This window comes from Protopterus annectens, chromosome 10.part0 (assembly GCF_019279795.1).
Source record: "Protopterus annectens isolate FY-2018-M chromosome 10.part0, PAN1.0, whole genome shotgun sequence".
Taxonomy (NCBI): domain Eukaryota; kingdom Metazoa; phylum Chordata; order Ceratodontiformes; family Protopteridae; genus Protopterus; species Protopterus annectens.
The window spans coordinates 1787179352-1787190345 of record NC_056744.1 but is presented as its reverse complement, the minus strand read 5'-3'; the positions used below and the strand labels follow the sequence as shown (position 1 = coordinate 1787190345).

Sequence of the window (10994 nt, the reverse complement as noted above, 5' to 3'; positions counted from 1 at the left end):
GTGGCTTCTGATACTGAGATCCTGTGTTGTATGGACTGGCTGTATCCTATGCTGTGATTCATGGAATCTGGTCACATGAGCATGCATTGTAACAGCATAAGCGTACATAAAAAATTCATAACTTTCTCTGCCTTATTATATCATTCTAAAAATAAATATGTGTTTTTTTAAGAAGACATTCTAAAGCATGTGCTTATTGGAAATCTTACTTTTAGATGCACAAGACACTCAGGCTGGCCTAATACGTTCGGTATGCTGCAGCGATGCAGCACTTTTCATATTTTAATATTTAAAATATTTCATAGTTTGTTGAATTGCATATATTAATAGTTTTATAGTAAAACAGAAAAAAATGCATACTTCAAACAAAAACATTTTTAAGAGTTATGTGCATTTCTTAGAATCTTTAGAGACTTTTGAAGAAGTGCTCCTTAAGTTGTCGTTTTTATTTCATTATACTGTTTTTACTAATTGAATTTACAGCAATGATTTCTTATTTTAATCAAAATGTATTGTTTCATCCTCCAGGAGTGCTACACACCATTTGTGAATGGTAGCTTCTTTGAGCATGAGGGGCAACCTTTTTGTGAGATCCACTACCATAAGAACCGTGGTTCGCTTTGCTCAGGCTGTGAGAAGCCAATCACAGGACGCTGCATAACAGCCATGGGCAAGAAGTTCCACCCAGAGCACTTTGTTTGTGCCTTCTGCCTGAAGCAGCTGAACAAGGGTACCTTCAAGGAACAGAATGACAAGCCCTACTGTCATCCATGCTTCATCAAGCTCTTTGGATAGGTCCTGTTGTAGCAGAAGTCTCCAGAATGGGGAACCACAGGCAATATGTGGCACTGTCAGTATTTCCTAGTAAGGTCTTTACAGCCAGCTAACATGGTATTGAATTTTTAACAAAAATGACATTCTTTACAGTGTGAAATTATATATATTTTTTCAGTTTGTAAGGAAACAGGATGGATCATACCTTGGCCTTGATGTATTATTGTCTGTGCCAGTCTCATCTCTCACCCATCAAGTTGATACAGCTATTATCGTGGCTTACCATAGTGCGTGTTAAAGAAAAGTGTGGCTCCACAGGGAACTTAAGATTAGTAAAGTAAATTTTACGTCCTGCCTGAAGATAATGAATGACAGCATATAAACAGACATGGGGAAATGTACTGGAGCCAAGATGAAATCTGTTCCATCTCAGTACAAACGTGTAAGCCAAAAACAACAACAACAAAAATATCAGGAAAAAAAATAAAGCAAAACAAAAACAAAACAATGAAAAAAAAACAGATGCATAAGCATGCAAGCTGCATGTTTTCAAAAAGCTAACTTATTAACGCTCTGAAACCATATTGTGTCTTGCTTCAGCTTTTCAGGTGCCACTTTTATTTTTTGTTTTATAAGCGATATTCAAAGAACAGATTTTTTTTAAGCATTGCACTGAAATTCAGGCACAGACTGGGAGCCAGCATTATTAGTTGGACAACTGTAGTTTCATTTATTTTCTAGAGTTCGTTTTTAATACTCTCTCTCTCTCTCTCTCTCTGTAACGTTGCTTTTACCAAGATGCTTGTGAGTTGCTGTAATGTGTTTTTACTTGGATTGTACTGCTTCACCAAAAACTTGCATATTCTGAAGTTGTGTTCAGTGGTTTTCATTCTTGTGTGTGCACTATTTTTCTTTGCTAAATGACATTTTAGTTAGAAGATGGTTGCCTTCCACAATACCCTTACACTCGCAGGAAGGGTTGTTTACACCTGACTTACCATTTGCCTGTCTTTAACCATGCAATGTATTAACTTTTAAAATGCACATGACAAATGACCAGCAGTGACACATCCAAAAGTCTCAGTGTGCCTTGGGCTGTCCGCACCTCTTATGACAGTTATCCAAGGGGTAGCAGAAATACAGAATTCGTAATAAATTTGCCTTGAAATGAAGAGGGTAATTTGGGGAAATCAATATCCCTCAGTATGCTGTGTACATTCTGAGTGCTAGACTGTACCTTCATCCCTTATAATTGACATGTACATTGCAAAGTTGTGAAGCAAAAATTATTATTATCAAATATGTATTGCAAAACTGACAAGTGTCTTTGGAAAGCAAAAAGTGTATAGTGTGTCATATTTCACATTACTGTTAGAAGTATTTATTTTTTTTTTTTGCTGCAAGACATTTATGAACCATTCTTTATAAACTTCCCGTTTGGTTTTACTTCTGCAAGTATTTGGTTTCATGCTGTAAACCAACTTCCACTGTGTCATTAGCAGATGAATAAAAAATAGGCATATTCAAGCCAGTGTAGAAGATTACAAGAAAACTCCACAGCAGGCATGGCTAAACAACAGCATGCAGTTCAAGCCTCATTAATTGCATGTCTTTACATTGCTGCGAGAACTTTAGTGTGCCAAACATTGAAGTCTGCTGCGGTAATAACCGTGACATTGCTAAATCTTGGGTTAAAGGTGTATTCTGCTAATTCAGTTACTATAGCTAGAGTCACAGGGCGTGGGGGTGCAGAGGAAAAGCAAATGATTCTTGGTCTAAACATGTTAGTGGACATGATGTTTATACCCATGACAAAATTACATGAATCTTGGCTAAACATTTGAATGATGTCTTGCAGATCTGAGTGCAGACAGATGGGAAAGAATATAGTATTGTGACTGAGGAGACAGAATATATGTGTGTGTGTGTGTGTGTGTGTGTGTGTGTGTGTGTGTGTGTGTGTGTGTGTGTGTGTGTGTGTGTGTGCATGTGCACATGTATATAAATGTACAAATACAGGCACACACACTTACTTTTGTCTCAAGTGAGCAGTAAAAAGATGTATCACAACCACTAGTGTGTAATTCCTAGGGACATAGGCTAAAGACCAGGGGAATGAAGCCCTGTCAGGTCTCGATTAGTGAGTGGACATGCTGGAAGAGATGATTGCTATGTAGCAAAAAAAAGCAATTAAGATCAGTTAACTTATTTTGAGAAAGCATGCTGGGCCACAAACACTGCTGAAATGCCACTTATTTGACGGACACCCATTGGTTTGAGCAAGGTCAGAAGTGTAGCATATCAGCCTGCCAAGGAGTGTGCACACTCTAGGCTGGAGGCAGGTGTTTGGAAGCATTTGCCAATGTCAGTCCCTGTGTTGCAGTCTTTAGTTCAGCAGGGCAGTTATGTGTTTGCTGGCCACTATGGGGAGTAGGGAGTGGTGGATCAAGAAAAATCCTGTTTGGCACCAAGGATGATACTGTTCTTATGAACTCCCCTTTCTGTAACATTTTTCTTTTTGGTTCTTCACCCCTGGGATGGGGTCCCTCTTTGGGTGGTGCCAGTCTTGGGAGAAAACCTGAAGTATTGATCAGGTTAGGATGCAGGCCTGTAGTCCTAGTTTCACCGGGGACATAAAAAGACACAAAGAGGTCAGAGATAATGGCCACAAACAAAAGATGATGTCCGAAACGTTTTTATGGTGGGAGCAAAATGTCAGAGGGTTCTGTCACTGAGACAACATAATGATATGCTGAAGACACGCGCAGTAAAGGAAGAAACACCGATAATCACTGAGACAACATAATGATATGCTGAAGACACGCGCAGTAAAGGAAGAAACACCGATAATCACTGAGACAACATAATGATATGCTGAAGACAAGCGCAGTAAAGGAAGAAACACCGACAATCACTGAGACAACATAATGATATGCTGAAGACACGCGCAGTAAAGGAAGAAACACCGATAAGCACTGAGACAACATAATGATATGCTGAAGACACGCGCAGTAAAGGAAGAAACACCGATAATCACTGAGACAACATAATGATATGCTGAAGACAAGCGCAGTAAAGGAAGAAACACCGACAATCAGATCTCCAAGTAGGGAGCAAACAGCTCTGGATAACAAAGTTTGCTGACAACTGCAAACTGGAGGCTGTTAAGTCACCCTGTGACACCCAAACCCTCAGGAATTAACTGTAATTAGAAAACCCTTGGTGTTACTAAAATGTGTTTGAACTAAGTGCTAAAAAGTGTAGTATCCTCGCTTTGAGCAGACAACACCTCCCCTTATTATACTACATAGAAAACAGGTCAGAACAAAATGAAAATGTAGTCTTTGGACCTAAGAATTTGGGTTGTAACTGTATCTTTTAATGATCGTGTGACAACAGTTGTCAGGAAATTCTTTTATTAAGTACTGCTGCCAAGTAAATATAATCAAGATCTGAAGAGGCAATCTTCCCTCATATGCAGCATTGATCAGGCTACTTACTCAGTACAACGTCCCCTTCGGGATGTATCTAATTAAACATATCAAACAATTAGAAAAACCCAAAGGTTCCTAAAGAAAAAGATCACAGGCCTGAAGTCCTAGAGCTAACAAGAGAGGCTGGAAGCTCTACCTCTTTATTCAATATCTTATAGACTTTTGAGGGGACATCTCTGCCTAGGTTTGAAGTGCCATTAGAGATGTTATTGTGCTGGGCTTTCCATAATTCAGATGGTCCAGTATCTCAACCAATACTAGGGGGACCTAAATCCACACCAACAAATAAATGTAAAATGGTGGAGGAACGGGTTTAAAATCCAGTACCTCACAAACCTGTGGAGTAAACCTTCACTGTGTGTTAAACAGTGTGATCTCTATGCCCGGATGGGTATTCAGAAATTTACTCCAGGATTGGCTGATACAGCTTTCCTGCAGAAAGGAAGTGTGGCCTTCGGAAAGGTACTGGTAAGATGTAAATGACCAGATTCGTAAGACTCAATGGCCTGGAACATCTGTGAAATTAAGGCCCAGGAACAGACACCAGGTCTGGTAAGTGATGGGGAGTGATAGTACACTGAGCATCGTTGGATGGGGGGATGATTAAAGGTGCACACCAGGTCCGGTAGGTGATGGGGAGGGATAGCACACTGAGCATCGTTGGATGGGGGGATGATTAAAGGTGCACACCAGGTCCGGTAGGTGATGGGGAGGGATAGCACACTGAGCATCGTTGGATGGGGGGATTGATACAGGGTGCACACCAGGTCTGGTAGGTGATGGGGAGGGATAGCACACTGAGCATCGTTAGATGGGGGGATGATTAAAGGTGCACACCAGGTCCGGTAGGTGATGGGGAGGGATAGCACACTGAGCATCGTTGGATGGGGGGATTGATACAGGGTGCTTGCCCTGCTTACCTACTACTTTTTGAGAATTAGAGGCACACCAATGGGCATTACATCTTGCAGGGTTGAAGGCACACACTCAAACATGTTGCGTTTTGCATTGTAATTGCAAGTGCACACATTCCAACCCTGGGAGGCAGGGTGATACAAAACAGTTACAGGCTGCTTTATCAGCTGACGACTAGCTTTGTCAGTCCTAGCGTACAGTGGTTAAGTCAGCGAAGTACTTACTGTATTAAGTCATGGAGACAGAGAGACCGAGGTAGGTGAGTGGGTGGGTGTTTTTATTTTTATGGTCTGTACAATGTAAGCAGGAATATAGAAGTGTATGAAGGGTTTAAGTATCAGTGACTTACGTAGTTAACAAGAAAGGAGGCTACATAGTGGAAGTTAGGAAAGATCCTGAAAGGGAAACTACTGGCAACAAGGTTGTAGATCACACACACACACACACACACACACACACACACACACACACACACACACACACACACACACACACACACACACACACACACACACACACACACACATACACACACATACACACACACACACACACACACACACACACACACACACACACACACACACACACAAGCTCACACAGACAGACACACACGTGCACGCACACACACACACTAGCTCACCTATTCAGACAGACAGACACACGCACACACGAGCTCACACAGACACACACACACACACACACATACACACACACACACACACATACACAGACACACACATAACAGCAGGTTTCTAGGAAAGATGAGATGAACAGTGGACAGTTTCCTACTAATGCATTTAGTGCCTTTTATTTTGATTTCACAGGCTTCCCATGACTAACCCCATTTGCCGATATGTAGAATGGCCCCAGTTCTGAGTACAGAAAGTGCACACTGCTTTTATATATATATATATATACATATATATATATATATATATATATATATATATATATATAAATAAATATAACAATCAGGCAGCTCTGCTCACCTTTGTAAAATATACTTGTTTTTTAAGCATCTACCTGCTGACAAGGAAGACGGTGCTCTGGGAAGGCCAGTGCCCCGCACAAATGAACCCCAAAGAATAATGGGTAAGGCAAGACTGCAGGAATAGGGGCCACACACGCAAGATAATTTTAAGTGGCCCAGTTTTGTCTGTATCTTTCAGCTAGTACACAAATAAAGCACTTTGCTGTTTTGATATTTGTATAGTTTTGGTTTGCAGTGAGAAAACCAGCAAGACCTGTCCAGAATCCAGCTCCCTGAAATTATGACATTTTAAGTACTTTTGTTTGTAACTCATTGCCATTAAAGTATTCAAGAAAACTGATTTATTCTCAGTAAAGATAAATGCAGTTTATTTCTTATTTTCTTTCTTTTTGTGGGTACTATTATCTGTTTAGAGCATGACTTCACATGGAGCTAAAATGACATTTTATTGAGAGTATTTATATAGTAGCGTGGCTGACAAAAGACACTGCACTTATTGCTGTGTAATGAAGTGGGCGTCATTTTATTTATCAGCTATATTGAAAGTGATTGACAATCTAGGTGGTCGTATTATTCATATTATTTATAAAACTGAGTATCATTTAAACTGATTGTGTATTGTGTTTACAGTGGCTTATCCCGTTAAGATGTTTGATTTGTTTTATGTCTGTAAGAGAAGAATGAGGAGGCAGAACCCAAGTGCCTGTGTTCCAATCCTACTCCTACTAACAGGACAATGATGGAACTTAATTGTATCTCAGGTACACAGATAGTAGGGGTAGCTGGAAAGAAGTTTGTTTTCTTCCCTGAAGTAATATAACATTATTAAAAAGCAGTAGAAAGGGTACAATGCTCAACAAGATGTTAAAACTATGTGACTTTTCAACACAAGCACAACAAAAGAGTTTGTAGTTAGTATTCCAAATGATCACAATTAAGTGTGTGCCTTCACAAATGTGATGACAGGAGTGACTGAGATAAAAGATGTTGCAATTTTTAATATACAGCTTTCTGTGTAGTTATTTTATAGTTTTGCTAATTCAGATTATTTTCTTTCAGAATCTGTTTATGCAGTATCCTACAATTTAGCTTGGGTCCTGGAAGAGATTTGGTATGCATCCTGTTCTCAGAATGTGGTGCAGAGTCAGTGTTGTCACTGACAGAACTAGGTGGAAGTAAATTCTGACCAGAGAAACAAGCTTGAAACCCTCCCTATTCAAGTGTACCCACTTTCCAGTCCCCAGTATGGGAGGTGAGGATGATTCCACTTCATAGGCCTCACATGGCAGGTGAGGCTGGCCCTGCTTGCTAGCAATAGCATGATAAGTCAGGTTAGCCAGCCTTCCCGCCTTAGCATGAAAGGTGAGAATAGTCCCACTTCCTGGCTATTGCTTTGGGGTGGATGTGGTTGGCCCTTTTGTTTCAGCACTAGTACTTCAGTAAGAGTGAGCCATGTTTTTCATCCGTGGCGTACATGATATAGCCCCTCTTCCTAGTTCTGCCAGTGCATGTGAGGATGATACTTCTGTAACATTCCAGCAACGGAGTTAAGGATAAGTCACATTTTCTGGTCACAAGAGTCATCAGTCTGAGTAACATAAGTTTCCTAAGACAAAGTACGTGCAATATCTTCACATAGGTGATCAGGGCTAAAGCCAACATTTCATGCCTATTTAGATGGAAAAGCCTTGAGGTAAACTGGAAAACATGTAGGTGAGAATTGTTCAAAGCTATTTCCTAACTTAGCCTTTGCGGAATGTGTGTAGCAGGAGATGACAAGAGTTTGGAAACTTGTGGGCAGAGACAGGGGTTTAGTAAGGCAGCAGAGGTCTGGGAAGGGTACAGTGGGTAAGTAATGATGGATTATCAGGTCATCTTTCCTCCCTCTGCTGACAGATTCAGTGTTTACATTAATATCATCTGCCATTGCCTGAGTACACAAATTAAACTTCCCACCACTGTGATATTCCAGATGGCCAAGTCTTACTTCATTCTTGACTGCTATTGTAAAGTCTTAATTCAGTTTAACCTTGAAAGTCCTAATGTGTATTCAATGTATAGCTTTATTAAGATGACGAGACTTTTAATTACTCACTACATACATGCTCCAGTGTTTACAGATGACTCAAGGCTTTGGTCTAATTAAACAACGTGCTATACATTTCACATTATGCAGCTGTAGGCTGTAGGATTTAAACTCATGTCAGAAAGATGAAGCTTGTTAACAGCTTATTGCCTTAAACCAGTGGAATACACCACCGCCATTTGTTTTCCAAAAAAAAAAAAATGCTCTTGCATGTCTTTTAGAAATGCAATACTGTTTTTATATCAACATCTTTCTTACTATTTCATACAGAAGCACATTTATTTTCGTTTCCAAAACTATACCAGCATCCCTCTACTAAAATGCATGTTTCACTGTGGAATTTCATCACTTAACTCTGTGACTTAATGACTGCATTGTACCAAATGTATTGCAAATCCAACGAGTCTTGCGGGATTGTTTTAACTAGGCAGTGACATTTCCGTCTGCTGCAATCCACTCTGATGTTAGTTACAGAGGATTCTAATGTTTTTACTAGCACAAGCTAGGTATTGTGGAATTTGTAATTGTAGAATATATTTGCTACAGAAGATTCTATGATTTTGCAAAAGTAGATTCCTCAAAGGCATGCAGTAAGTGTTTGATGTTTCCATTTTCAGCACATTATTATTAATTGTATAAGATATATATGATTTAGCAAAAAAAAAAATATTGAAATTATCCCTTTACTTACATTTGGGATGACTGAATGCTGCCTTTTTAAAGTCCTAGATTTTTATTTGCCTGTCTCCTCTAAAACTGAATACCACTGAATGTGTTTATTAATTGTGTTTATTACAATGAGTATTAATTTAATAACATCATATGGCTGTTTTGTTTGAAATCCTTAAACTACTTCTGCTGTACATTTCCTGCATCTTAATGTGATTCAGAATTGTTAATTTGTGGCAGTGTGGCAGCTTGCCATTTTCCAGTTCATCAAACCGCTATTGTTACTTTGGTGAAACTAGTATATGATTTCATCCTGTAGAACAATCCTCTTCACTTCTGCTGTGTTAAGTTCCAGTTTATTGATACTAGCAACTTAACAAAATAAACATTATTTTTGCTGAAGGCAAGTCTGCCCCCCCCCCCCCCCCGTGTTGGGGGCTTTATCTATGCCACGCTTTTTTAGTAATATATACTAACTCCATGGTCACACAACTATGAAGAAAAATACATTTCCAAACATGTAGAATCACTACTGGTGCATAAACAGAAATGACACCAGCAGTGGTTTTCTATGGTAAAAAAAATGACTGGGCTGTTACAAATTGGGGAATAGAAACGGATGAGTTTAAAGTCATCCACTTTGCACTCAACAAAGTACAGGGAAACTGCCTTCTTACGAAAGATGAAATGACGTTTTGGCTTTTTGCTCATGGCTTGTCAGTGGAGCACAGGAAGTTCCTATAGTGGTCAGAAGCCCATAATTTGTCCAGTGGCACATTTATGTCTTTTCAGTGCCTCCCCATGGAGGAAATGGGTGGGAGGATGGCAGGTCAGTGTGCATACTTTCCTCCCTATGCAGGAAACGGGTGGGGGGGGTGGCATTGTAATGTGCATACTTTTCTTCCCATGTAGGAAATGGGTGGGAGGGTGGCAGTGCAGTCTGCATACTTTCCTCCCCATGTAGGAAACGGGTGGGGGGGGGTGGCACTGCAGTGTGTATACTTTCCTCTCCATGTAGGAATTGGGTGGGGGATGGCAGTGCAGCCTGCATACTTTCTTCTCCGTGTAGGAAATGGGTGGGAGGATGGCAGGTCAGTGTGCATACTTTCCTCTCCATGCAGGAAACGGGTGGGGGGATGGCATTGCAGTGTGCATACTTTCCTCCCCATGTAGGAAATGGGTGGGGGGGTGGCACTGCAGTGTGTATACTTTCCTCCCCATGTAGGAAATGGGTGGGAGGGTGGCAGTGCAGTGTGTATACTTTCCTCCCCATGTAGGAAATGGGTGGGAGGGTGGCACAGCAGTGTGCATACTTTCCTGTGTGCAGATGTACTTCTAGATGTCTTGCTAAGCCCCAGCCTATTCTGTGTATCTACAGAGAGTAAGGTGTACTCCACGAAACTCTTTTTCTGGTAGCCATGATATGGGGTGCTGCCTGTCAGTGCTTCTCTGGACAATGCCATTGAAGGCCATTCATCAGGGAAGACTTGATTTTAAACCTGGACCACTGACGGAGTTGGTATTTTGCCAGCAGAACAGCAAACCGGCCCCATTGGTGTAGACGTGTGATAAATGTCCTATCACTTTTTTGCAGTTTCAATATGCTAATCTGTGACAGCAGACTCACAAGACAAGGAAGTCTGCAGTACAAACTGATCAAGGAATGCATCATGAGAGGATTAAGAACCTTGTGGAGGGAAGTGCCTTTATCTAAATTTAAAAAATCCGAACACTGCCTGCTGTATCTCAACATCCAGAAAGGCTCATGTTGTTTTTCAAACTTGGAACATTAAGAAGCCTAAGCCTAATTGGATTGACAGGTCTTGTCTTTATGTTCTTTGAATATCCTTCTTGTATCATGTTTGCCTTCATAGTTTTGTAATTATCCATATTTTATGATGTTTTCTTTCACCATTACACCACCGCTGACTGCCTGCTGTTACGTGACACCTGTCAAAGTCGTGATGCTACATATATGATGTTGCTGCGTCCTGTCTGCACAGAGTGCTGCCATCATAAGTAAAACTAATGGAGACTATTTTTATATGCATTTTTTATATTG

General features: G+C 40.4%; 1 protein-coding gene across 2 annotated transcripts in view; it reads left to right on the top strand.

The window, feature by feature from the left end:
- TGFB1I1 (transforming growth factor beta 1 induced transcript 1) overlaps positions 1-5667 on the top strand; it is a 546447-nt gene extending 540780 nt beyond the window's left edge. For both annotated transcript variants that reach the window (XM_044086607.1, XM_044086606.1), the window contains one exon: positions 529-5667. In XM_044086607.1, coding sequence (XP_043942542.1) covers positions 529-795 — 267 coding nt within the window. In that variant the 3' untranslated portion in view covers positions 796-5667. The remainder of the gene's footprint in view (positions 1-528) is intronic.
- The last annotated feature ends 5327 nt before the right edge of the window (positions 5668-10994 follow it).